Genomic DNA, 26,812 nt, shown 5'->3' with positions numbered 1-26,812 from the left:
ACTTGAGTCCAGAAATGATGCACCATTTCCACTTGGACCCCATTGGTTGGATCAATGATATGGCTCCATCTAGCTGCAGGAGGATTGAGAAATATGAGGCAGCACATGGCTGTCCAGTGAACAGTAAATATCTCTACCATGGTGGGGTTGGGACAGTTGCTCTCCTAGGCTGTTTGTCCTGCTCAATTCATTCCTACTGGGATCCACAGAGGTCAATGGCACAAGACCAGCTGCTTTTTCCACTTATCGTCTCCTTTGCCCTCCTTGTACCCATCTCTCCATTACTATGACCTAGAGTAGCCAAAATGAGTTTCTTCTTTGTTAGTCCTTCTTTTGCTCAGATTGGAGCTTTATAAACGATAATTGGATTAATTGGCTCAGACTGCCCTGGGTAAGGGCTGTGCCTGGGAGTCACAGCATGGGGCATCAGAGGGTGTCCCATCCCACAGTTACTGGCCACTGTGAATGATGGGAGATACTATGAGATCATTGTACTTTTCAGGTGGGTGTCATGGAAGAGAAAGTAAAACTGTCCAATCTGAAGAATGTGGACTCTTGGGGGAGCCTGCACCGGAAATACCAAGAATTGCTGAAAGCCATAAAGGGCAAAGATGAGCTCATCAGCCAGCTGGAGGCTCAGCTGGAGAAGCAGGTAAGGGCTCATGCGCAAGGGAGCACCATGCCCTCTTCGACATCTGTCCCGCTGGCCCCCAGCTTCCTGAGCTGGTCTACTCAAGCCCTCCAGTGCTGGGGAACTCGCTCCCTCCTGAGCCTGTTCTTTTATGTGGAAATTTCATTATAGGAAGGGCTGTTCCTCCTACATCTGCTCATTAGAAGCCAAGCAGGGGATAGAGTAGAACAAGGAGCTTGGAGGCAGACTGATGTGGGTGTGAAGCCCACCTCTAGCACCTGCTGCTTCTGACAGTGGGCAAAGCTTTTAAGCCACTGATTCTTATTTTATACATTTATAAAAGAAGGGTGGAAACACCTCATGGGGCTGTTGGGAGAAGCATCCTGTGTGACCTGTGCCTAGCGTCAGGCATGTGGTCAGTACTTGGTAAGGAGAGCTTTTCTCTCTCCATTCTGGCCTTGTCGTGCCCTGCCAAGATGAGACACTTGATACTTGGCTGTAGTATGATCAGAGCTGCGCAGAACGGTCAGTCATGGCCAGCTGGTTGCCCAAAGGTTCTCGATGAAGCTGAAGAGGCAGAGACCAAAGTTGTTGCCTCCTCAGAAAACCAGGGTCTTCCCTCCTGAGCACATGGGAGCCCAGGAGAGGCCACTGCCCAGCATTTCAGCTCCACTCAGCACCTTTGCTCCTGAGAGGACTTCTGGAACATCCCCCTGCCAGTTCCTGTGTCCCGCCTTCTCCCCTTCACAATCTCACCAACTCCATCCCAGTTCTGTCCCTTTCCTCTGCCACTGACCTTACCTACCCAGCTTTCCCCTGGTGCCAGCGTGCCATCATTTCCAACTAAACACCTCACAGTCTGGACAGATGACTTTTAATTTCCTACACGTCTTCTCCATGTAGGATCCTGATGGTGCCTTCCAACCATCATGGGCAGATTCATGTTTATCCATCAGCATTCATCGAATAGGCCCTTAATGGAGGTGACTCTGTATGCTGTGGGTACCATGTGTTCCTGAAAAATGATGGAAAAATAGAATTTTGACACATGGAATCTCTGACCAATTCTTCCGTTGATTTTAGACATACCTTCTCTTCTGAGTAGCTCATAGTTAGAAGCGGCAGCATCCTGGGGGTTGGTGGACAAAATGACTCTTGCTAAAGCTCCTTAGGTCAGAAAAAAAGTCATTTTACAATCGGAATCAGTAGGTCAAGATCATAAAAGAAAGGGCACTGTTTTGTGAGTCAAGAGACCTGGTTTTAGTTCCAGCTATGCCATGAATGGACAGAAGCAAGTCATTTGTTGCCATAGCCTTAGTTGCCACAGAAGTACAAAGACAGTATCACACCAGGTCAGGGTCGGCCAACTTTTTCTGTAAAGGTCCAGGTAGTAACTATTTTAGGCTTTGTGGGCCACAGGTCTCTGTTGCAACTGGTCAAAGCTGCTGTTGTAACATGGAAGCAGCCACAGATAATACATAAATGAATAAGCATAGCTGTATTACAGTGCAACTTTATTGACAAAAACACGTCTGGTTGGGGGCAAGCAGATGGAGGACTGGATTTGGCCTGAAAGCCATTGTTTGCCACACCTTAAACTAGATGACCTTTAAGGTCCTTCCAGCTCTGAAATACTGAGAGTCTGACGTCTGACGCTGGGATTACAGGTGTGAGCCACCGCGCCCGGCCAGGCTGCTCCTCTTTAGATGCAAACCTTTTCAATCATCTCCTCTTTTGACTATTTTGGTGGAAATACCTCAGCTATCTGCAATTTCGCCTTATTTTTTAACTATAAAGGTAATACATACAAGCTTATAGTAAAAAATACAAAAACAGCCAGAGGACTGTAAAACGACAAGTCACCTCTCTCTCCCTCCCCAATCCTTGATTTCCACTCCTCACTGTTAATGTTGCTTGCATGTGGAAGCATAGCGTTCTCCTTCCATGTCAGGGATGTGCCATGTTTATTCAGCCAACCCCTTAGTGGTGAACACTTAGACTATTTCCAGTTTTGAGTTTTTAGATTTTGTGTTACCTTATCAAATAATACTGCAACAAACGATTTCTGCTCACTGGCTTTGCGAGGTCAGTGGCACGCACACTTGACGTTTCTTCTCGGAGTCTCCCACCTCCAGTCAGTCGCTCTCCTGGTGACTGTTGGGATTAACAGAAGGCCCTCTCTTTCTTGCAGAAGCAGATGAGAGCAGAGGAAGCAAAAACTGTTCAAGAAAAAGCTGCAAAGATCAAGGAATGGGTGACACTCAAGTTGGCAGAGGTGGGTTGGAAACTCATCTTGGTGGCCTTCCCTGACCCCCGGAGTTTCCTACCCCCTTCTGTCTGGAGTGCCTCGGCTGACCTTTGTTCTGTCCAGCACTTATTCTGCATGCAGCCTCCATGCTGAGACACTGTGGTTTACTTCCCCTTTCCTTTTGTCTTGGTTGGGTCTCCCTGGAGCTCCTGACTAGCTTGGTGCTGGATTTAAGTTTGGGAGAAGGAATGTGTCTTACTTCTGAAAAGCCCCCTCAGTTTCTTTCTAGGAAGCCCACACAGGCCATCATCCACTCTCTCCACTTTCTCTTTTATTATTTATTTATTTATGAGATAGAGTCTCGCTCTCTCGCCCAGGCTGGAGTGTAGTGGTGCAATCTCAGCTCACCGCAACCTCCGCCTCCTGGGTTCAAGGGACTCTTGTGCCTCAGCCTCCCTAAGTATCTGGGGTTACAGGCGCGTGCTACCACGCCCAGCTAATTTTTGTATTTTTAGTAGAGACAGGTTTCACCGTGTTGGCCAGGCTGGTCCCGAACTCCTGACATCAGGTGATTCGCCCACCTCGGCCTCCCAAAATGCTGGGGTTACAGGCGTGAACCATCGCACTGCACTACTTTCTCTTTCATCCTCTTAGTTCTTTTTAACTATTTGTATGTGTGTGGTAAAATATACATAAAATGTACCATTTAAGTGTACAATTCAGTGACATTAAGTACATTCACAGTGTTGTGCAGCCATCACTGCTATCTATGTCTAAAACTTTTTATCACCCCAAACAGAAACTCTGTACCTGCTAAACACTAACTTCCCATTCTCTCTTCCCCCAGCTCCTGGTAACCTCTATTCCACCTTCCTTTTCTATCTTCCATTTTTGTAGTTTATCACATGCTGTACCTTTGTTTAGGAAACTCAGGACTTGAAGCTACAGTGCTATAGCAAACAAACAGAAAACAACCTCCTTCTAAATAAAAGGAGTGGGAATTGCAGTTTGGAAAAGGTCGAACATACTTTTTTTTTTTTATTTTTTGAGACAGAGTCTCGCTCTTGTTGCCCAGGCTGGAGTGCAATGGTGCAATATCAGCTCACTGCAACCTCTGCCTCCTGGGTTCAAGCAATTCTCCTGCCTCAGCCTCCTGAGTAGCTGGGATTACAGCTGGGATTACTAGTCACCATGCCTGGCTAATTTTTGTACTTTTAGTTGAGACGGGTTTCATTATGTTGGCCAAGCTGGTCTTGAACTCCTGACCTCAGGTGATCCACCCACCTCAGCCTCCCAAAGTGCTGGGATTACAGGCGTGAGCTATCACGCCTGGCTGACGAACATACATCTTTTCCTCTGTGCTCCCCACACAAGTGGTTCACACCTGCAGGAGGGTATCGGCTCATTTTGCCTTCTATCCCCTTCTTTGGATGCATATCTCAGGTCACCTGCTAGGCTGCAAGTTCTTGGGGACAGAACTGATGCGTGGCTTACCTGCATATTCTCACAGTCCCAACCCTTGCTAAAAGATACTCAATAAAAGTGCGTTGGACTTAATTTAAAAGAAAATGCAGGCTGGGGGCGGTGACCCATACCTACAGTCCCAGCAGCACTGTGGGAGGCCTAGGCAGGTGGATTGCTCAACGCTAGGAGCTTGAGACCCGTCTGGCCAACATGGCAAAACCCTGTCTCTACAAAAAATACAAAAATTAGCTGGGCATAGTGGCGTGCACCTGTAGTCCCAGCTACTCGGGAGGCTGAGGTGGGAGGCTAAGGTAGGAGGATGGCTTGAGCCCTGGAAGCAGAGGTTGCAGTGAGCCAAGATTGCACCACTGCACTCCAGCCTAGGTGATAGAGCCAGACCTTGTCTCAAAAAAGAAAAGAAAAGAAAATGCAGCAGCCAGGCGCAGTGGCACATGCCTGTAATCCCAGCACTTTGGGAGGCTGAGGTGGGCAGATCGTTTGAGTCCAGGAGTTTGAGACCAGCCTGGGCAACATAGCGAGAGCTTGTCTCTACAAAAAATAAACGAAATTGGCTGGGCCTGGTGGTGTGCGTCTATGATTCCAGCTACTCAGGAGGCTGAGGTGGGAGGATCACTTGGGCCTGGGAGGTCAAGGCTGCAGTGAGCCAAGATTGCTCCACTGCACTTCAGTCTGGCCAACAGAACGAGACCCTGTCTAAAAAAAAGAATTGAAAAAATACGTCTAAACCTGTAGGCTGGGTGTCCTAAATCTTCATTTTTCTTTTTGCCCAGCTTGAGATGGAGAATCAGCATCTGAAAAGCCATAATCAGCACCTGGTGGAGCAGGTGGGAGCCCTTCAAGATGCACTAGAAGGTAGGCAGGCCAGGGTGTGCAGGTGTGCGGTAGGTGTGTGTGGTGGATATGGGGCTGAGCTACAGGAGCTCTCAATATGACTGTTTTTACCCCAACCACAGCTATTCAGATCGCTCCTTCGCGGAAGCTGCTGGTGCCCCCCCACGGAGCTGCAGAGCAGGATTCGGTCCCTTCAGAGCCGGGAATCCAGCCTATGGGCCAGAACAGTGGCTCCCAGGCCCAAGGTCTGAAGGCAGCTGTGCTTGCACCTTCCCCAGATGCCCTGCAGGGCAAGGACTCTGTTTCTGAAGCAGCAAGCCCCTTGGAGGATTCTAGTTCCAGCACGGTCCATTCTGGGGAAATGGTAGAGGCCAAGCCCCTTCAACCTCATCTAGGAAGAGAGGGCCCTCCCCACCAGCCATGCATGAAGCTTCGTACCTTCAGATGTGGTTCAGCTTCCTGGGGTGAGGGTCTGGTTACTGCCCAGAGAGGGATGCTCCCTGGGACAAAGACCTCTGCCAGGGAAGGTGGCCCTGGCAGCAGTCTGACCCTACCAAAGGTGCGGGCTCCTGGCACCCCACGGGACAGCATCCAGTTGGCCAAAAGGCACCACAGCCAGCCCCACGTGGGCCGTGGGCACTTTGACCGTGTGGTGAGCATTGAGATTGGGGCCTTCTCAGCCCTCCACTCCTCTGGCCTTCCTGAGCTGGAGTCTCGAGCTAGGTACCGGGAGGAACCAGAGAAGATGGAGATGGAGGAGCCACCCCCAGCAGGGAAGAATGAGGAAAGAGAGAGCCCGAAGGCCCTTGGAGCTGAGCTGGAGGAAGTGGAGCTGGGTAACAAGCCACCTACACCCCCGCTGCACCAGTTTTCATCCTGGGTAAGAGGCAAGCTCCGGGCTGGGCAGAAGAGCAGAGCTAATGACAAGAACACTGCTGGCTGAGCACAGCCATGCACTGAGCAGGAGAGGAGGCTGCTGTCATCCTCATGGTGGCCGTGGCAGGCCGGTACCATGGAGCCTGTGCAGACCACCCAACCAGTGAGGGTCAGAGCTAGAATTCAGAATGATGTGAATGGCGGTTGACTGTCATTTCCTGAGTGCTCACCGTGCACCATACATCAAGCTGGGTGCCTTGCATACCTTTTCTCATTTAATCTTTGTGAGTCTTTCAGATGGTCTGGTATAATGGTCAAGAGCATAGGCCCCAGAAGCAAACCACTAGGGTTGAACTGTTAACTATGTGACCTTGGGCATGTTACTGAACCTCTGTGCCTCAGCTTCCCTATCTATAAAATGGGGATAATAGTACCTACTTTATAGAGTTGTTATGAAAGTACTTACAGTAGTGGCTCACAGTAGGTGGTAGGTAAGTGTTGGCCCCCTCCCCTCCCCTTCCCTTCTTGCCCAGGCTGGAGTGCAATGGCACGATCCTGTCTCACTGCAACCTCTGCCTCCTGGGTTCAGGCAATTCTCCTGCCTCAGCCTCCCAAGTAGCTGGAATTACAGGTGTGTGCCACCATGCCCAGCCAATTTTTTTTTCTATTTGAGACGGAGTCTTGCTCTGTTGCCCAGGTTGGAGTGCAGTGGCACGATCTTGGCTCACTGCAAGCTCTGCTTCCTGGGTTCTCCTGCCTTAGCCTCCCGAGTAGCTGGGACCACAGGTGCCCGCCACCATGCACAGTCAATTCTTTGTATTTTTAGTAGAGATGGGGTTTCACCATGTTAGCCAGGATGGTCTTGATCTCCTGACCTTGTGAGCTGCCCGCCTCAGCCTCCCAAAGTGTACTTTTTATAATTTTAGTAGAGACGGGGTTTCACCATGTTGGCCAGGCTAGTCTCAAACTTCTGACCTCAAGTGATTCACCTGCCTAGGCCTCCCAAAGTGCTGGGATTACAGGCAACTGCACCAGGCCAGCTTCCTTACTCGGAACATTGGATAAAATGTCTTGACGTCTGTCTGGTAGAAATACTTCAGAAGCAATGATCTGGTTGGTGGCCAGGGGTGGGGACACAGATGAAGCATAACTGATCACACATCATTAATCTTTGCCGAGCTGGGCGATGGGCACATGAGATCATTCTTTTTTTAAGTGAGACAGGGTCTTACTCTGTCACCTAGGCTGGAATGCAGTGGTGGAGTCTTGGCTCACTGCAACCTCTGCCTCCTGGGCTCAAGCAATCCTCCTACTTCAGCCTCCTAAGTAGCTGGGACTACAGGCATGCACCACCATGCCTGGGTAATTTTTGTATTTTTAGTAGAGACAGGGTTTCACCATATTGCCCAGGCTGACATTTTTTTTTCTTTTCCCTTTTTTTTTTTTTGAGACAGAGTCTTGCTCTCTTGCCCAGGCTGCAGTGCAATGGTGCAATCACGGCTCACTGCAGCCTCAACTTCCCGGGCTCAAGCAATTCCCCCACCTCAGCTTTCCCAGTAGCTGGGACTACAGGCATGTACCACCATGCCCAGCTATTTTTAAATTTTTTGTGGAGATGGGCTCTCACTGTGTTGCTCTGGCTAGTCTAGAACTCCTAGGCTCAAGTGGTCCTCCCACCTTGACCTCCAAAGTGCTGGGATTATGGGTGTGAGCCACTGTGTCTGGCCCTGTGTCTGACATTTTCCATGATAAAAAAGTTAAACTAAAATTAAGACAGGCTATAAAAATGACATTTCACAGGTCACTAGTGAAAATGGCATGCGGGTATTAAGGGCTTCACACAGAGCCAGTGGGAAGGCTCCTTTCCTTAAGGAGTAAGGTGTGGTTTCTCCCTTTTACAGGTCAGGAGACCACTTTTCCCCACAGACTTAGGTACTTGCCCAAGGTCATGTAATAGTTAGTGAGGGAGCCAGGCTTTATTTATTTATTTACTTGAGAGACAGTGTCTTGCTCTGTCACTCAGGCTGGAGTGCAGTGACACAGTCACAGCCCACTGCAGCCTTGTACTCCTGGACTCAAGGGATCTTTCCACCCCAGCCTCCTGAGTAACCGGGACTACAGATGCACGCCACCACACCTGGCTAATGTTTTAAATTTTTCGTAGGGATGGAGTATCCCTATGTTGCCCAGGCTGGTCTGAAACTCCTGGCCTCAAGTGATCCTCCTTCGTCAGCTACGAGAGCCACCTCACCTGGTCTGAGAGCCAGGCTTTAAATGTAGTTCCAGCTGCTCTGAAGCCCAGCTCTCACACTCCAGCTGTACTTCCTCTTAAGGGACATTGCCACAGCAAATGTCAGTCTTATTCATGGGCAGACATCCCCTCCACATATGCTGCTGGGATGTGCAGCAATACCATGGGGGACATCTAAGCGTTGGCTCCTGGCAGCAGGAGGAATGAGGTCACTTGGGAGAGGGTATAGCATCAGGGTGGACTCACCCCACACCACTGCTCGGGAGACCTGTATTTTCTGCTCGGGAGACCTGTATTTTCAGCAGTACCTTCCAGAGCCTCCTTTTGAAATGCTGGTTCTAAGCCAGGCATGGTGGCTCATGCCTGTAATCCCAGCACTTTGGGAGGCTGAGGCAGGCAGATCACTTGAGGTCAGGAGTTCGAGACCAGCCTGGCCAACATGGCAAAACCCCGTCTCTACTAAAAATACAAAAATTATTTGGGCACGGTGGTGCGCACCTATAGTCCTGGCTACTTGGGAGCCTGAGGCAGGAGAATCGCTTGAACCCGGGAGGCAGAGGTTGCGGTAAGCTGAGATTGCACCACTGTACTCCAGCCTGGGCGACAGAGGAGACTGTCTCAAAAACAAAACAAAACAAAACAAAACAAAGAAATGCTGGTTCGGGAGGCGCACAGCCCTAGACTTTTGGGCTATATCCTTGTCAGTGACTGTTGACCAGCTTCTCGTTGTTACAAGGACACCTGGAAGACTGGAGACCCATTTGAGCCAAGAGTGGGGCACAGCAGGAAGACTAGGAGATGGAAGAGCACTGGTCCCCTGGGCTGCTGGCCCTCTTCTTGCTCTGGCGTCCAAACGCAGAGGTTGGGAGTGGGGAGCAGTCAGGCAAGGAATGTGCAGCTGCTACCAGAAGCGTTGCTCCCTTTGCCATTTTGCCAAAATACAGCCATTCACTGTGATAGCTTAAGAGTGGGTCTTGGGCCGGATACAGTGCCTCACACCTATAATCCCAGCACTTGGGGAGACAGAAGCAGGTAGATTGCTTGAGCCCAGAAGTTCAAGACAACCTGGGCAACACGGCAAAACTCCATCTCTACCAAAAAAGATACAAAAATTAACTGAGCATGGTGGCACATGCTGGTAGTCCCAGCTACTCAGGAGGCTTAAGTGGAAGTTAGGTTTGAGCCCAGGGAGGTGAAGGTTGCCATGAGTCAACATCTTGCCACTGTGCTACAGCCTGGGCGACAGAGCCAGACCCTGTCTGAAAAAGAAAAAAAAAAAAAAAAGGTTCTATCTGTACAGGTTAAGTGTGTGTGTGCGAGAGAGAGGGTGGAGGAGTAGAGGAGGAATGGGAAGACGAGGAGTTATTCTCTCCTCTTGTTCTGTGTAGAAAGCATATCAGATGACATTCTCCCCAGGAACCTCAGCTGAACTCTGGGATGAAGCATTAAGGGGCAGGGGCAGGTCTTCCCATAGACCCTCCCTGCCCCCAGCTAGGCCCCGAGGACCCAAGAATCAGCCAAAAGAATGTAAGGAGATCTCATCCTGTTGTGCTATCCCCTTTGTAACTTGCTCCTGGGGAAAACAAGACACAATGCTAGCTCCTTCCCAGGCCCCTGAGGCGTGATCACTCCTGTTCCAGGGAGGGCTTAAGAAATCCCAGTGGCCAAACAGCCCAGCCTCTCTCTCTTCCAGGCAGTAACCATCTGGGGGGGAAAAAATAGGGCAGTAACCATCTGGGGGGGAAGAAATGTCAGAGGACGTTTCTCAATCTGAGGGTGTGAGAAATACTTATGTACCTTAGAGTTTGGAAAGCCCTTTTTTCAGTTAATCCTTAAAACAACCTTGTGAGTTAGGCATTAGATAACCTTTTGTCAAACAGTTCTAGGCTTTGTTTCACCTAAATCCTTCAAACTTCAGTTTCATTTCCTCTGCAAAGTTAGAGGCCTCTCCTTGGTTAAATTCCACCACCGCTGTGGGTAGAAATAATCCTTTTTATGCCTAATTTTACTTGGGCCTGGTGTATCTGCCCTACACGAGCACAAAAACTCCCTGCCCTGCTGCAGGACCCTCCTTGGCCTCCTTCCTCACTGCCTCTCTGTCTCCTGCCTTGCCGCCCCTCCAGTGATCTCAGCGTCTCATGGCAGCACTCATCAGCTCTGCCCTCTCTCCTCCCAGGTGCCCCAGGGCTGCTGCTCCCCTCTGGGATGACACCCCAATAGGCACCCACCTCCCTTCCAACGCCATCTCCTAGCCCATCTGACCCCACCAGGTGACAGCACATCTAGCTGCCTCCCTGAGCCAGCAGGGCATTCCTCCAAAGGCTGACCAAAGGCTCAGTGGAGCAAACAGATATAGAAGGTGCAGGGAGCCACGTGGGTTGTTTATGAGCAATCGGGGCCATTAGGAAAAGCTCCTTTGGCCTTTGGCCTGTGGCCTACTTCAGACCCAGGACAGGCATTCTCCCAGTATCTTCTGCATGGGGATGCTGGAGAACTGTTGGGCAAAATAGGCTTTGTAGATTGGCCCTGAAGCCTGGCCATGATACGACATTATTCCTGTAGGGGAAAAATGTGCCCTAAGTTCCCACATATGTTCATCACAGCACTGTTCACAATAGCAAAGACATGGAATCAACCCAAATGCCCGTCAATGGTAGACTGGATAAAGAAAATGTGGTATATATACACCATGGAATACAATGCAGCCATAAACAGGAATGAGGTCATGTCCTTTGCAGGGACATGAATGGAGCTGGAAGCCATTATCCTCAGCAAACATAGGAACAGAAAACCAAACACTGCATGTTCTCACTTACAAGTGGGAGCTGGACGATGAGAACACATGGACACAGGGAGGGGAACAACACTTAGCGGGACTGGCAGGGAAGGGCGGTGGCGGGAGAGTATTAGGGAAAAGAGCTAGTGCATGCTGGGATTAATACCTAGGTGATGGGTTGTTAGGTGCAGCTGACCACCATGACACACGCTTACCTATATAAAAACCTGCACATCTTGCATACATACCCTGGAACTTAAAAAAAATAAATAATTTTTTTAAAAAAGAAACAATAGAGAATTTTTTAAAAATGTGCCCTTAAGTTCCAAACAACTGGCTTACAAAAGAGCCCTTGTCGTGTGGCCCCAGTGGCTTCTTCATTATCAGTATCCCTAACTTCTGGGGGTGAGATCTTGAGACCCAACGGTTTCTAAAACAGGTAGGATTCAGAGCAACAGGTTACTGACCCATCTTCTCTTGAACCTCCTTTGCCCCAAAGGTGAAGGGTGGAGGCAAGACAGGGAACTGTTGGGCACTGATTATATTCCAGGTGTCAAATGCTTACATTAAGTATTTCATTGATTCTCACAGCAGCCTGAAAGGTAAGTATTATTACCCCCATTTAGAGCAGAGGAAAATGAGTCTCAGAAATGAAGTAAGTTGCTCAAGATTTATTAGCCAGTCACTGCCCCCCGCAGGTCTGCCCACCCCAAAGCCATGCTTTTTCCTGCACATGCCTGGAGGGGTGGGGTGGGCATGATGCTGGGCCCTGACCCTCCTAGGACCTCTTGTTTCAGGAGAGCCGGATCTACGCTGTGGCCACATCGGGCATGCGGCTCTCAGACGTGTCTCCCAGAAGTAATACTGCCTGCTGCGGTGAGTTCCGTATGTGGGAACTTAGGGGACATTTTTCCCCTACAGTGAGTCCCCACGTGAGGCTTGGAGGCACCAAACACCCAAGGTGGGCAGGGTGGGCAAGCGGGGAGGAGAAGACTCCAAGCAACACCCAGGGCCAATGTTGCCTGGCACCCTGTTCCCCTCCCCAGCAGGTGAAGTTCAGGTGAAATCACAGCAAGGCCCACCTAGGAGAGAAACGGAAGTTGTACAGGTTCAGCCCATCACAAGGAAGTAGCCAGTCACAGAGCTGGAAGGGATCTGAGAGGGGGCCTCCAGCCCAGCCTCCCACCTGCACAGGCTTCCCTTCTGCAGTGCCAGGGCCGTGGGTGGGAGGAGTCCCAAGTGTTCTGATTTACATGGACCCCACTCACTGGCTTCTCTCCAGCCAGCCACCAAATCTCCACAAGGGGGGCTGTGGGGTGGTCCCATAGCTGCATGATTTGTAACTCACATCTGCAACAGTGGAACACTGTGCAAACGTCATGGAGGAGAAAATGGTTAAAGGGTAAGGCTTTTGGATTCTATTGTGAGGGATCCTTTACCACATGGAGATCATGGTCCCCAAAGTGAGTCAAGGTGGAGAAGATGAACAGAGCCCTGGCCCCCCTCTTGAGATCTGTCACCGGCTTGCTCCTGGAGGCAATGCCATCTGCCCAGTTCTCTGCTTCTCCCACACCTCTTCCTGGGTTATGCCCTTGAGTAATCTCATTCCTCTCTTCCCTGCTCAGCTTCAAGCCCTCCTGCCCTTGCTTCCCCTGGGTCTTTCTCTGGCCTGGTCTACAAGAATGTCACTGTGCCTGTCTACACAGCACTGAAGGGGGTAAGAAACTGCTGCACAAATAGGGGGTGTCTCATCAGCAAAGGCCCCTGGCCTCATCATCCAATGACTGGGGCGGGGCTCTAGGGCCAGGCTTCTTTTTTTTAAATTTATTTTATTTTTTATTATTATACTTTAAGTTCTAGGGTACATGTGCATAACGTGCAGGTTTGTCACATATGTATACTTGTGCCATGTTGGTGTGCTGCACCCATCAACTCACCAGCACCCATCAACTCGTCATTTACATCAGGTATAACTCCCAATGCAATCCCTCCCCGCTGCCCGCTAGAGCCAGGCTTCTACACATGGTTACCCTGGCCAGGGAGCTCAGCCCGCGTGTGTCATTTTGTTTTATTGTTTATTATGTTGTTATTATAAAAATTCCACATTTACAAAAATTTGAATCAGTATGAATGTGGACACGGTAAGAAGGTTAAGCCTATGCCCGCTGTATGGGCCTCCCCGTCTTTCCTCATGTCTGCCCCACTCCCCAGGTCCCAGGGGGCAGCAGGGCTCCTTCTAGAATTATTTAGGTATATTCCAACTTATATTCCCATAACGTCACTACATTTTAAAAACAAAAATCAGATATAATTGCAATATTTTCATACACATTTTTGTCTCTGTTATTGGTTTGTGAATCATAATAGTAATACTTGATAAAATGTTTTACAGAAGAATAAAAAACCAAAAGTGAAATTTCCTCTCACATGGCTTTTCCCTAATTCGTAAGCCCAGAGGAAGCTATCGTGAATGGTTTAGTGTTTATTCAGTAAGGCCTTATGATGCATTTATAAATATGCAGCACCTTCTCACTGTCTCCTGTGTGCACACAAAAGGTGCTCATATACATGTCATTCTATGCCTTGCTTGTTCACCTAACCATGTGAATAACCACATGTCAGGTTTTCCTTCCCTACCTCCTCCTTTTTTTTTTTTCTGAGACGGAGTCTGGCTCTGTCACCAGGCTGGAGTGCAGTAGTGCGACCTTGGCTCACTGCAACCTCCACCTCCCGGGTTCAAGCAATTCTCGTGCCTCAGCCTCCCAAGTAGCTGGAACTACAGGCACGCACCACCATGCACAGCTAATTTTTGTATTGTTAGTAAAGACGGGTTTCACCATGTTCGCCAGGATGGTCTTGATCTCTTGACATCGTGATCCACCTGCCTTGGCCTCCCAAAGTGCTGGGATTACAGGCATGAGCCACCACGCCTTCTGTAGGTGTCCAGTACCCTTGGTATCGAAGCACCGTAACTATTAATACCTAAAGCTTTCCTCCAATGATAATTTAGGCTGTGTCCCTATTTTTCTCTAATATGAATGTTGCCATGAACATCACTGTGCACATATGTCTTTGTGAACTTACATCACATACTTCTGTAGGACAGAGTTCTAGAGGTGGGATTTCTGGGCAAATTATATGCATGTTTTAATTTTTGACAGGTACTGCCAAATTACCTTCTAAAAATGCCTTACACACTAGAGTTTCGTTTTCCTCATCTTCTTCCCATACTCTCACCAACACTTAGTCACTTTAAATGTTTGCCAATGGAGATGCAATCATTGATTGTTGCGACCCCACACGTTTTTAAAGCTTGCATGGCACACTTGGTCTGTGGTGTAGCTTTTGGGCCCCCTAGTGGCAAGGAGTGAGGGTTACAGTGGGCAGGCGTTCAGTCGTGACGGGCAGCTAGCTGCTTTGGGGACCACAGAAGATGGTGTGTGGGAAGGGAGGCCTGAGAAACATGGAGGTCATGACACAGGAGTGAGGCCAGGAGGGACCTTACACTGGACAGTTGTCTGTTCAGAGTCCCGGCTGGGGGTTGGCCACACCATGGGCGCTTGGAGCAGGAGTGCAAGCTGCAGGGTGGGAGAGGACTGTTTTGCAGCCTGAGCTGCAGTGAGGGAGGGGCCTGTCTTGCAGAGAGCCACTCAGATCAGCAACATGCCCTTTATGGACGAGTCCTCTGGGTCTGACGATGACTGCAGCTCTCAGGCAAGTTTCCGAATCTCAGTCCCCTGCTCTGAGTCCAGGAAGACCAGTGGACTAGGCAGCCCCCGGGCCATCAAGAGAGGTACAGAGAAGGGGAGCAGGGGCAGGGTGCAGCAGCAAGGAGCCCCTCACCTCTTCCCATGGGCACTTGAACATGGGGATCCCCACTTGATCTGAGCTCGTGACCCCCCAGCAGCTCCACCCCCAGCCCCAGAGAGCAGGTCCCGGGTGGGTGGTCAAGGCTCAGCAGCTCCTGGGCTGCGTGAGTTGGGGAGGTGTGGGACCCAGGCCTTGACTCCTCCTCCCTCGGCAAGGTGTCTCCATGTCCTCACTGAGCTCGGAGGGTGACTACGCCATCCCCCCAGACGCCTGCTCGCTGGACAGTGACTACTCAGAGCCTGAGCACAAACTGCAGCGCACCTCATCCTACTCCACCGACGGGCTGGGCCTGGGCGGGGTGAGCCGGGAAACGGGCAGGGGCAGGGTGGGAGCAGAATGTCAGCAGAGGCTGCTGGGACCCTCAGCACAAGACACAGGCAGTAGCCGCCTGACGTGAGGGGTCCCTAGAGCTGGGGGATGGGGGCAGGGAGCGTGGGCTGGGGGTGTACAGTTATGGAGTCAGACACAGACCCCATGAGGAAGGAAGGAGGGAGCCCAGAGAGCTCCTGGAATACCAGCAATGGCTAGTTACTGAGAGTCTGCTGTGGCCCACCAGGCCCCATGAGGAGTTTTCCATATATGACTTTATCACCTGGAATGCTAACGCAAGCTAACATTTATTGAACTCTTAGAGGGCACCAGGCACTGTGCTCAGTTTCCAGGCATTGTCTCATTTGTCCTCACAATCCTCTTGGGGTCATTAGCCCATTTTATGGATGAGAAGCCTGAGGCTCCAAGCTGTGCCACTATATGCCAGGGCTAGCATCCATCCAGATGTAATTCCCCATCCCTTGCTCACACCTCTCTACTGCCCCATCATCTCCCTGGCTCCATGACCCTCCAGTCCCGCCTGGCTGATGTGTCCATGGTTGCCCAGACCTGCCTTGCCCTCTCCCTGCTCTGTGCTGCCTGGAATGGTCTTCTTCCTTGTCTCAGTCTTTGAGGGAGTGGCTGACCTGTCCTAACAAGGCCAGCTCAGGGCCGGCTCTCTCCTGAAGCTCTCGCTGGCCAGCCTCTCCCTCTAGCAGCCCCTGCTCTGCTACCTTCTCATAGTGAGGTCTTCCCTAGCTAGCACGGGAGTCCTTCCTTGGCAGGACCACCCATGTTTTATTTAGTCCTCCCTGAACCGTAGCAGGATATGGTATTCTGAAAATACACTGAGTAGGTACTCAATAATTTTGTATTTCATTGATGACAGAGTAGTGAGGCAGCTGGACCATTTGGACCTGTGTGATGTCTGGGAGCCCTGAGTGATTTCCCCTTTCTTCATCTTCCCCCTACACCTTTCCACCCCTCAGGAGTCACTGGAGAAGTCGGGTTACCTGCTGAAAATGGGGAGCCGGGTGAAGACGTGGAAGAGGCGCTGGTTTGTCCTGAGACAGGGACAGATTATGTACTACAAGTCCCCGGTGAGAATCTCCCTGCCCAGCACTGCAGTCGAAAGGACTCCACGTCACACCCTGGACTATGTCAGATGGGATGGAGGAGGGGGAATGTGGCCCAAGGCCAGAGAGCAAAGGTCTGGCAGGTGGGGAGAGGCAACCTCACTGGACACCTGAAGCTTTGAGCCACACTTGGGGACCTAAGCCTGGCCGTGAGTTCTCAGAATGAAATAGGGAGGTTCTCAGAAGGACCCATGTTCCTGATTAAGGTTCCATTTAGCTATAACCAGAATCTAGAATAAGTCACCCATCATAACACAGCCGGAATGCTGGGAGTCGTGTTTCCCTTTGCTTCGGACCTGGAGGAAGAGCTGAGGGTAAATGAGGTGCTCCGGAAAGGCCCCACATTCAGTGGCTCTCCTCCCCAATACTTTCTGTACAGAGTGATGTCATCCGGAAACCTCACGGCCAAGTGGATCTGAACTCCCGCTGCCAAATTGTTCGAGGGGAGGGTTCACAGACGTTTCAGGTGAGCATGCTCCTAGCTGCTGGTAGTTTAGACAGAGAGGTGCTGGGTTTGGATATGGCTATGAGTGAGACAAAGATGGGGCCAAATGAGCATGAATGAAAGACTTCAGATCAACATTTGGATGTGATCCTAACTTGTGAGTACAAGAAAGGAAGAGGAAACAGAATATGAGAGATGGAGTGAAGAAAGGAGAGACAGGGAGGAAAAGATGAGGAGGAAAAGAAAGGAGGGAGCACTAGGGCAGGCAGAAGGCCGGTCCCCTGGGTTCAGGGACGGGTGCCACCTCAGAGCCAGGTCCCGGTTACTCCATTCTCCCGGCGTGCTGCCCCGCCCCCACATCTTGCCCTCCACAGCTCATCTCTGAGAAGAAAACCTACTACCTGACAGCCGATTCACCCAGCCTGCTGGAGGAGTGGATCCGAGTACTCCAGAGCCTGCTGAAGGTGCAAGCCACCGGGCCTCCAGCTCTGCTTCGGGGTGGTACCAAGCCCACCGTGAAGGGCTGGCTGACCAAGGTACAGGGTGGGGCTGATAGGGCAGGAACGTGTGCCTCCTGCGAGTCAGGGGAGCTAGGAGTGGGGTGCCGAGGTTGGTGGGGTCCCCCTTATACGGGGTTCCTTTCTCTGGGAGCCTCCTCACAGTGACTCGCTGGCCAGCCCTCAAATGTGGTCTGGCCACACAAGGTGATGGCGAGTGATTCCCTGGAAACAAATCAGGGTTGTTGGAACAACTATTCTCAAGACAGAGAAGGGAAGGGATTATCTTGTATCCATTTTGAGGTCATTAGGGGCTGTCACCCACACCTTGTACCCGCCTCAGTGTTAATAATGGGAGGAAGAGACCTGGGTGAGGTAGGTATGGCCCCTCAAAGACTTAAAGCTTAAAGTATCCCAGGCCTGCCTGAAAGACATTTTTATTAGGGCTCTTCTGGTTGAAAAGAGCAGAGAAGCAGTTGTTAAACCCAAGAAAATGGAAGTTAACAAGGAAGTACATTAGCTAGACCAGAACACCAGCAGGAACCAAAGCGACTTGCACTTAGCAAGCTCAGGGCTGGCAGGCTCGCTCTGTGCCTCTGCTTCTCGTTCAGTCTGTTTATGTCAGTCTCCTCCACCCGTATGCAGCTTCTGTTCCCTCATGATGCATGGTTGCCCAAGGGCTTCAGCCTGCTGTTTTCCCTCCCTCCCTCCCGGCACCCTGACAACTGTGGCCTCTGCCACCTAGCAAGTTCTTCCCATTTTCATATGCCTGGAGGGGACATCTGATTGGCCTGGCTAATCATTTCATGGCAGGTCATAGGTCACTGAATAGCCCATGATGGCTGGGGTGCCACAGGGCGCCATGGCACCCTCGCTGTGAAAGGGGTGGTTCCATTAGTAGGGAGCCTGAATGGCATCTCCATCTCTACCATAGGTCAAATCTGTCTCTCTGTGGCTTCTCTTTGCCAGTCCTGGATTTATTTCTGGAGTCACCTAGTTCTCTTTGCCAGTGCTGGATTTACTTCTAGAGTCACCTACTTCTCATAATGCCAGTTCATTTCTGTCTTACAGGTAAAACATGGCCACTCCAAGCTGGTCTGGTGCGCTCTTGTTGGGAAAACCTTCTACTACTATCGGAGCCATGAGGACAAGGTACTTCCTCAGCCTCCTCACAATACCCACTCTCCTGCTTCCCCTGAAGCATATGACTGCCGCTGCATGTCCTGGTGAAAGTTCCTACCCCGCGTAACCCCATGATAAATACAAAACCAGTTGGCTGGATCCCTCCAGAGTGTGAGATTCTGCCTGTCTGGGTTTCTGGTGCTTCTCCAAGCAAGCCTCATTCTGCTGCCAGCCTGGCTGGGATGCTATAGTCTCCACCTCCCCATCCTGTCGTCTGTCCATATCCACCATTCCCAGCTCCACGGAGCCTATGTATTCAGAGAAAGGAGACTCCCTTGTCCCCCACTGGCTCTCCCATTCATGGAAATCTCCCGCCCACAGCGACCCCTGGGCTGCCTGCCTGTGCGGGACGCGCGCATAGAGGAAGTAGATCGATCCTGTGACTCAGACGAGGACTATGAGGCTGGAGGAACCAGACGGTTGCTTTCCTCCCACTGCACCCTGGTGATCCACCCCGCAGAGCACAGCCCCACCTACCTCCTCATTGGCACCAAGCATGAAAAGGTAAGGAAGAGGGCTGGGCCTCCAGGGCCAAGCTCAGACCTGTGATTCTGGTCTTCTCTTTCCCCTGAGCTTCTCAAAATTCAAGTTTATTTCCTTTTGGACACTTGGGCAACTAATATTCTCTGAATGGGAATACTCCTTTATACTGAATTTATTCCCAGTGACCAACATTGCTTCACTGAGGCCATGTGATAGAATCGGAAATTTGGAAACTTGGGTTCATGTTCACCTGATCCTCAGTCTTTCCAGGTAGCCCTGACTCATGCCAACCAAACTAGCTGAACCCCACATGGGCTTGGCCCCTTCAAGGAGTCCTCCTTGGAGCTCTTGCCTCCACTCTTCCCACCCCGTCCCCATCCGATGGCTTTCTGCCCTCTTCCAGGATACGTGGCTCTACCACCTCACAGTGGCTGCGGGTGGCAGCAGTGCCAAGGTGGGCACTGCCTATGAGCAGCTCATTGGAAAACTGATGGATGGTGAAGGAGACCCAGGTAAGGCAAGGGTGGCCACCACTGCTTGGGTCGGAGGGTAGTGGCTTGGTGACTATTGGTCCAGATTCCAAAGAAAGCAGCGTTGTACTCTGAAGCTGTTTTTAAAACATCTAAGCCACAGAGAGGAAGTTCCCATCCAAGCTCCAGGGCCCCTCTGTCTCCGGCTGAGATACTGAGGTGACCACTCTGCATCTGGGGGAGTTTATCTGGGAAGCAGGCTTTCCAGGGACCTGGGTAAATGTTTTACTTGGATCAACCTGCTGCATTGCTGGCTGGGCAGAGGGTTGAGGAGAGAAGGTAGCTGGTTAATCTATAGTTAGAGTTTGTAAATCAATGAGTGAGGCCTAAATTGGGATCGGACTAACCTGTTTGGAGTCTTTGTTTTGCTACTGATTCTCAGGGCCCTGAGGAACTAATTAATGGCATATACCACACATACCCCTTTACTACTGCTCTGAGGCTTGTTTCTGACCAATCCATGTGCTCCTCCATCCAGACCTGACACAGTAAGAAAGAGGCCTCCCCTGCACACATCCACTTGCACTCAGACACCCATAACCTTGCACACTCATCCCTACTGCCATTCCATGAGGAAGGCCATGCTTATATGAGGGTGCTCATTGCAGTGCCCACCTGTACCCCCCACACTCTATGGATGATAAACCCAGCACAACCCAAGTGTCGCAGATAAACCACTCTCTTCCCCATAAATTAAAGATGGCAGTGAATGGGAGGTGAGTCTCCTCTCAGCAGTAACTGTCCCTGCTCTCTGGTTCTGTGCTTTGGGCAGATTCGCCGCTCTGGAGGCACCCCATGCTGTGCTACAGCAAAGACGGCCTATATGCCTCCCTCACCACCCTGCCCTCTGAGGCCTTGCAGACGGAGGCCCTCAAGCTCTTCAAGGTAAAGTGGGGTGGCGGCCAGGCCCACCGCTGGGATACTTGCAATACTTGGGTGGAGAAGACCTGTGCCGTTGGGGACAACCCACAGAGGGATCTGGAGAGGAAAGGAAGGAAACTTCCCGGGGTCCCTGTCACTTCCTGGATGGCAGGAATGTAATCCTGTCACCGGGAGGGAAGCAGCTCTGGAACGTCATGCACAAGTCCTTGGGAGATGCCAATGAAAACTCTCTGTGGAGGGGCTCCCCTCCTCCTGTCGTTAAGCAGGAAAGGCCAGGTTTATGTTGCTTCTGGACCTGAGAGGTTCGGACCTATTTTAGCACGTTCTTTGTGAACGTCTGAGTTTTCTGGGGGTTTTTTTTGTTTTTTTTGTTTTTTTTAATGAATTTGTCTTGTTTATGTAATGAGAACATTTTAAAAAGGAAAGCTTCTACCCCAAAGTAGCCCATAGCCCCTTTTAGTAAGCAGAGATGCCCTCCAACAGTAGCAGTGCTCCCTCTTAGAAAGGGCTGTCAGTAAACTTGAACCTCCCTGGAAAATGGCCAAGCCACTGAGTTCTCCGAACCCAGGGGAGGCTGGTCTGCTGTGCTCACTGCCGTTCCCTCCCAGTCCTGCCAGCTCTTCATCAACGTGCCGGTGGAAGCTGCCTCAGTGGACTACCACGTGTCCTTGGCCCAGACCGCACTGCAGGTCTGCCTGGTTCACCCCGAGCTGCAGAGTGAGATCTATTGCCAACTCATGAAGCAGACCAGCTGCCGCCCGCCTCAGAAGTACTCCCTCATGCAGGTAGGAATGCCAGGGGTAGAGCAGCTGACAGAAGCCATTGGCAAGGGCTGCCAGGTGGGAAAGGTGGGAGGAGGTGACTGGACAGGCATACTGTGAGCCCAGCCAGTGGCCAGCCTCCGTATTCCAAGCTGCATCAGTACAGCTGAGCTGTCTGTGCACAGACGGTTGATTGCATTCTGGACACAGCCTGACCAAGCTGGCTGTCTCAGCACCCACAGCAAGTTGGGGGCTCTGGTTTGGGGAAAGAGTGCTGAAGGCTTTGTAACTCAGGGCTATGAGGACAGGTGGTGCTGTAGGCCCAGCACTCACCCAACGCTGTCTGTGTCCCTGGCAGTGCTGGCAGCTCCTCGCTCTGTGTGCTCCACTTTTCCTGCCTCAGCATCACTTCCTCTGGTATGTCAAGCAGCAGCTCCAACGCCATGCAGATCCCAGGTGAGTGAACCTGGCCGTTTCCTCTGCCACTTGAGCATTGCCAACTGCAGCATGAATAAGAGGGATGAGAGGAGTCTAGGACAGACCAGATCACTCCTGTCCTCTGAAACCGCTCAGTGGTGGTGGAGACTTCACCCATTGCCATGTGCACAAATGGGCACGTGGGGGTCTGGGCATGCTTAAGCTTCTCTGCATGCCAATCCGTGCATCCATGGAGGTACTGTGGCAACTCTCGCATAAAGCCACACTGCCCCCAAACTGTCCGCAAATACTATTCTGTTGTTATGTTCTCTGGGTTCTGGAAGAAAATATCCATGCCAGCAACCTGCTATATAAAGGTCCTGAATGACAAATTAACGCCCCAGACCAGAGTCTTCAGGGCTTTTCTCACAACCTGCCCCAGCTACAGTTTTGGTCTTGGCTGAATCCGGATAGGGACCCGGGGTGCCAAAGTGGCAGGGATGAGCAGAGTCCATAATACTCCCTTCTTCTGTCTTTTTAGAAGTGAAACTGGCCAGTATGCCACCTACTGCCAGCGGGCAGTGGAGCGGACCCTGCAGACTGGGGAGCGGGAAGCCAGGCCGTCACGCATGGAAGTGGTGTCCATCCTGCTGCGTAACCCCTTCCACCACTCCTTGCCCTTCAGCATCCCCGTGCACTTTACCAACGGGACTTATCAGGTGAGGAGCTGGGCGTGCTCCTTGCCCCGAGTCTTCTCACGTCATCATCCAGAGAATACCTCTGGGCCAGGTGGATGCTAAGGCTCCTTAGGCTTGGCAGATTCTTCACTGGCGCCCCAGAAGTAGATCTTATGAACTCATTGCATGAACAGGGAAGCTGAGATGCTGACCAAGAAAGTGGCATAAGAAAGGGCCTCCAAAAGATTGTTGGTAAAGGAGGGACCCAGGTATGCCCAGTAAAATTTACAGTGGATGGGCTCACATCCCTCATGCACTGGCCCTTTGCCTGTGAACACAGAAACCAACTTGCTTTGGCCTCTTGTATTTGTCCTTGCTCCTTTCCACCTGCCGTACCCAGTCCCCTCCACCAGCCCTAGTGAGCTCCTCTTGGGACGTTCACTCAGGGGTGGAACCCTTCTCCCGCCTCAGGTGGTTGGTTTTGACGGCTCCTCCACGGTTGATGAGTTCCTCCAGCGGCTGAACCAGGAGATAGGCATGAGAAAGCCATCCCACTCTGGCTTTGCCCTCTTCACGGACGATCCCTTGGGCAGGGACCTGGAGCACTGCCTGCAGGGAAGTGTCAAGGTGACAGCCTCCCACTGAGCCAGCTGAGCCCCTCCCTGCTCAGGGATATTGGTGGTGGGGAAAGAGCCCATTTGATGGGTGCCTGACTGTTTGGTAGCTCATTTGGTGCTGAGCCCAAGGTGCTGCCCTAGTCAGTATTTCTGTGCCATCCTAAAATGTACCTGGAGAGGGAGGAAAAAGCTGTTGTGTGCCCTTGTCTCTGGAGACAAGATCGCTACACTCCTACTTCCCTCGAGTGGCTGTGCAGCATCCAGAAGAAAAGCCTCTTCTTGGCTTAGTGTAGGGACAGCAAGGCCCCGCGAAGCCACTGCCTACATGCACCTACTCAGAGGCTCCCAGCTGTATGCCTGGACCCCCCGGATGTCATGTGGTACCCAGCACCTCACTTTTACGCTTTCTACCAGGGTCTATGCCATGCTTATAGGTTGAACCACACTTTTAAAGAGGCAGGTCCTTATGGTGCCCCTGTAAGTAAAGGCCGTTGAATGGGATTTAAAGTCAATCTTGTATTGTGGTCTGGGCTTACTGCCCTAGGGGATAAGTGTTTGTGAGAATGTGCTCTAGCACTCTGATGCATATTTGGCTCCAGTTTGTGCTTGTCTTTAACAGGACAAAGGCTTCTATGGTCTTTTAACGTTGCCTGGAAAAACTATGCCACATACCTTCTTTGCCAATGTCTGGGTGTCTGTGAGGCTTTGTTACATGGTAGGCCTCTGGGCATATTTGTTGAAAAGGAGAATAGCAGTCAGTGGAATGGAAATGGAGCTGGTGATCAAAGGCCATGGGGCTGCCTAGCCTCTGGGGAGGCCCCTCAGCTGGTGAGGCCAGCAGGGCAGATTTCTTGCTTTATTGCTCACCCTGTCCAGGGTTCCCTGTTTGTGAGGGAGCCGCTGCCACCTTGGGTCCAGGAAGCATGAAGCTCCGCAGGTCAGCCTCCTGGTGGGAGGACCTTTCCTTTGTTTTCTTTGCTCTTCTGCTCTGAGTCCAGCCCTGGCTGGACCTTGATCCCTTCTCTCCTTATCAGGAAATTTTCTGACTTTCTTCTTTTGCCTTTTCAAGATCTGTGATGCCATCTCCAAGTGGGAACAAGCCATGAAGGAGCTGCACCCCGGAAAGTCTGAGGGTGGGACACGCGTCGTGAAGCTGATGTACAAGAACAGGTCCTCAGCACTGCACGAGGGTGGGGCCAAACACGAGGGCTGCCACTGGGTGCCAGCCCATCGCCTCCTCGACTAGACAGCCTATCCAGACGGGGGAGGGGCCTACAGATCCAACACTGCCTGGCAGTCACTAGCTGGGGTGCAGGCTGGCTCTGCTGCTGATACTCTGTGAAACCCTGGGCAGCTCAGGCCTTCTGTAAGCCTTCTCTGTACTGCTTGTGCGTGTGTGTATATGCGCGCACGCACACACACACACATTTGCCAAGAAAACAGACCAGATGAGCCTGGGCAACATGGCAAAACCCCGCCTCTATAAAAAATACAAAAATTAGCTGGGCATGGTGGCATGCACCTGTAGTCCCAGCTACTCAGGGGGGCTGAGGTGGGAGGATCACTTAAGCCCGGGAGGTCGAGGCTGCAGTGAGCTGAGATCGCGCCACTGCACTCCAGCCTGGGCGACAGAGTGAGACCCTGCCTCAAGAAAAAGAAAAGAAAAGAAAATAGACCAACCTCACGGGATGGCTAAGTGTGTTACTTTATGAGAGTGAAATTTTGTATAAGCTCCAGCTAGTTAAAGCTAAAGAGTAAGTACCTCCTATACCAATTCCAGGAAATAGAAGTAGACATCCTGACTTTCTATCAATTTGAGTAAGAAAATCCCATCCCTCCATCTCAGTATATCTCCAGGCAAATAGTTTCCAATAGTCTCTTGGACTCTTACCTCATCTAGTCCCTTAATCTGTAACTCCAGGTACCAGATTTCCCTTACTAAATCCAGTAAGTTTAATGGTGTCTTCAGAATGAATCATGCCCTCCTGTTGGTATGAGATCAGCATGACCTTCATCTGCTCTGTGTCATACTTGGTTATATGTTTCTGGAGGCAATACAAAATAGGCTCATAAATAGTGGGAAAAGAGTAGTTTCTCCTTTTGGAAATAAAGGTAACAGACCCAGAGAAAGCCTCATCCCTGTTTGGGATCCCTGCTGAGTCCTGGCTTCCTATTCTCTGCTCTGCAGGCTGTACTTTCGCAGTCAAGTCAAAGGGGAGACGGACCGAGAACGGCTGCTCCTTGCCTCTCAAACTAGTAGAGAGATAGTGGCAGGGAGGTTTCCTGTCAACAAGGAATTGGCTCTTGAGATGGCTGCCCTGATGGCCCAGGTAAGGTTTTGTTCAGGAAGCAGGAGAGTGGGGTTGCCAGCTTAGAATGAATGCACCATGCAGCCCAAAACACAGGAAAGATTCTGCAGATCCTGTGGTGCTCAGGAGAGGGCAGCGTTGCCATCTCTGGGATGGACAGCAGCTGACTCCTACAGAGCAGAGCTCCTCACTCACCACAGACACAGGATGCGTGCAGATGGCTGGACTTGGAATCCAGAGAATGGGTTTGAGTCCTTCCAACTGTGAGGTCTTAGCCAAGTCACTTCACTTCTCTATGCTTTAGTTTCCTTCTCAGTATACCAAAACCAAAAATACTTGGCCGGGTGCAGTGGCTCATGCCTGTAATCCCAGCACTTTGGGAGGCTGAGGTGGGCAGATCACCTGAGGTCAGGAGTTCGAGAGCAGCCTGAGCAGTGAAACCCTGTCTCTACTGAAAAAAATAAAATAAAATACAATAAAAATTAAAATTAGCTGGGTGTGGTGGTGGACGCTTGTAATCCCAGCTAATCAGCAGGCTGAGGCCAGAGAATCGCTTGTACCCAGGAGGCGGAGGTTGCAGTGAGCCAAGATCGTGCCATTACACTACAGCCTACGCAACAAGAGCAAAACTCGGTCTCAAAACAAAACAAAACAAAACAACAACACCTCTGCCAGCCTCCACAGGGTTGTACTATGATACCTGGATAATGTGTATCATGTAATAGATGTGGTAAACTTTATAAACCATCAGACCTTCTAAGTAGAATTAGGAAGAGGAACACATATTCAGACTTGGACTCTCCTTCCTGTTATATTTAGAAGGCCATCTTGTCAAAGGTATCTGGGATACCTTCATGGCTCCCGTAAGAGCCATGATAAAATTGTTGGTCTTGTCTGTAATTAGTATTCCAAAGGTTCAGGTGGTGTTGCGTCTCAGTAGCAATGTTCAGCTAGTAGGTAAAGGGGCATATAAGAGAGTCTGACACCTACTATATACCCACAAAAATTAAAAATTAAAAATATTGTAAAAAAAGAATAAGAATCTGGATTTACATGCTGGAAAGGAAGAGGAAACAATAATAGTTGATGTTTATAATTATAAAGATAAGAATACTCTCTAGGAGGCCCTGAACTAAGCATATATGCATCCTCCATTGTAGTTTTTATCTGCACCTAATAGATGAGGAAATTAAAGCTCAGAGAGTTTAAGTAACTTGATCAGGGACACAAAGGTGGGATTTGTGCCAGGTATCCAACTCCAAAGGCCACGTTTGGAACACTCTGCTGTACTCTAGGATCTGTAGCATCTTCAATTCTATAGCCCGTATTTTTGGACTGGAAGCCAGAATTTCCACACTGTTTTCCCTTGTGTGCTACCAATTAACTGTGTCTTTGGAAAAGGCACTTCACCTCAGCTGCAAAATCAAAGTTGGTCAGTGATCTCTAATATTCTAGGGCCCTAAGTTTGTTTCTCTAGTGTCTATAAAACTTGAGATGAAGTGTTTTTCTAAAGTATTTTTCACATCCACTAGCACCCCACCAAGAGGGTAATAAAGTAATGGTTTATTCCACCTCTCAACAGCCCCCACCTGGCCCATC

General features: G+C 50.7%; 1 protein-coding gene across 1 annotated transcript in view; it reads left to right on the top strand.

The window, feature by feature from the left end:
- PLEKHH1 (pleckstrin homology, MyTH4 and FERM domain containing H1) overlaps nt 1–26,812 on the top strand; it is a 53,001-nt gene that overhangs the window by 22,265 nt on the left and 3,924 nt on the right. The window contains exons 4-24 of the mRNA XM_023182344.2: nt 503–652; nt 2,823–2,906; nt 5,135–5,216; nt 5,318–6,075; nt 11,896–11,974; nt 12,724–12,815; nt 14,741–14,891; nt 15,124–15,266; nt 16,267–16,377; nt 16,793–16,879; nt 17,233–17,394; nt 18,427–18,507; nt 18,859–19,041; nt 19,424–19,532; nt 20,323–20,435; nt 21,041–21,217; nt 21,552–21,649; nt 22,152–22,329; nt 22,759–22,914; nt 23,974–24,074; nt 25,093–25,234. Of these exons, the coding sequence (XP_023038112.2) occupies nt 503–652; nt 2,823–2,906; nt 5,135–5,216; nt 5,318–6,075; nt 11,896–11,974; nt 12,724–12,815; nt 14,741–14,891; nt 15,124–15,266; nt 16,267–16,377; nt 16,793–16,879; nt 17,233–17,394; nt 18,427–18,507; nt 18,859–19,041; nt 19,424–19,532; nt 20,323–20,435; nt 21,041–21,217; nt 21,552–21,649; nt 22,152–22,329; nt 22,759–22,914; nt 23,974–24,074; nt 25,093–25,234 (3,237 nt within the window). The remainder of the gene's footprint in view (nt 1–502; nt 653–2,822; nt 2,907–5,134; nt 5,217–5,317; nt 6,076–11,895; nt 11,975–12,723; nt 12,816–14,740; nt 14,892–15,123; nt 15,267–16,266; nt 16,378–16,792; nt 16,880–17,232; nt 17,395–18,426; nt 18,508–18,858; nt 19,042–19,423; nt 19,533–20,322; nt 20,436–21,040; nt 21,218–21,551; nt 21,650–22,151; nt 22,330–22,758; nt 22,915–23,973; nt 24,075–25,092; nt 25,235–26,812) is intronic.

This window comes from Piliocolobus tephrosceles, chromosome 6, assembly GCF_002776525.5.
Source record: "Piliocolobus tephrosceles isolate RC106 chromosome 6, ASM277652v3, whole genome shotgun sequence".
Lineage (NCBI taxonomy): Eukaryota > Metazoa > Chordata > Mammalia > Primates > Cercopithecidae > Piliocolobus > Piliocolobus tephrosceles.
Note: the sequence above shows the minus strand (reverse complement) of the source record. Positions and strands in the feature narration are given on the sequence as shown.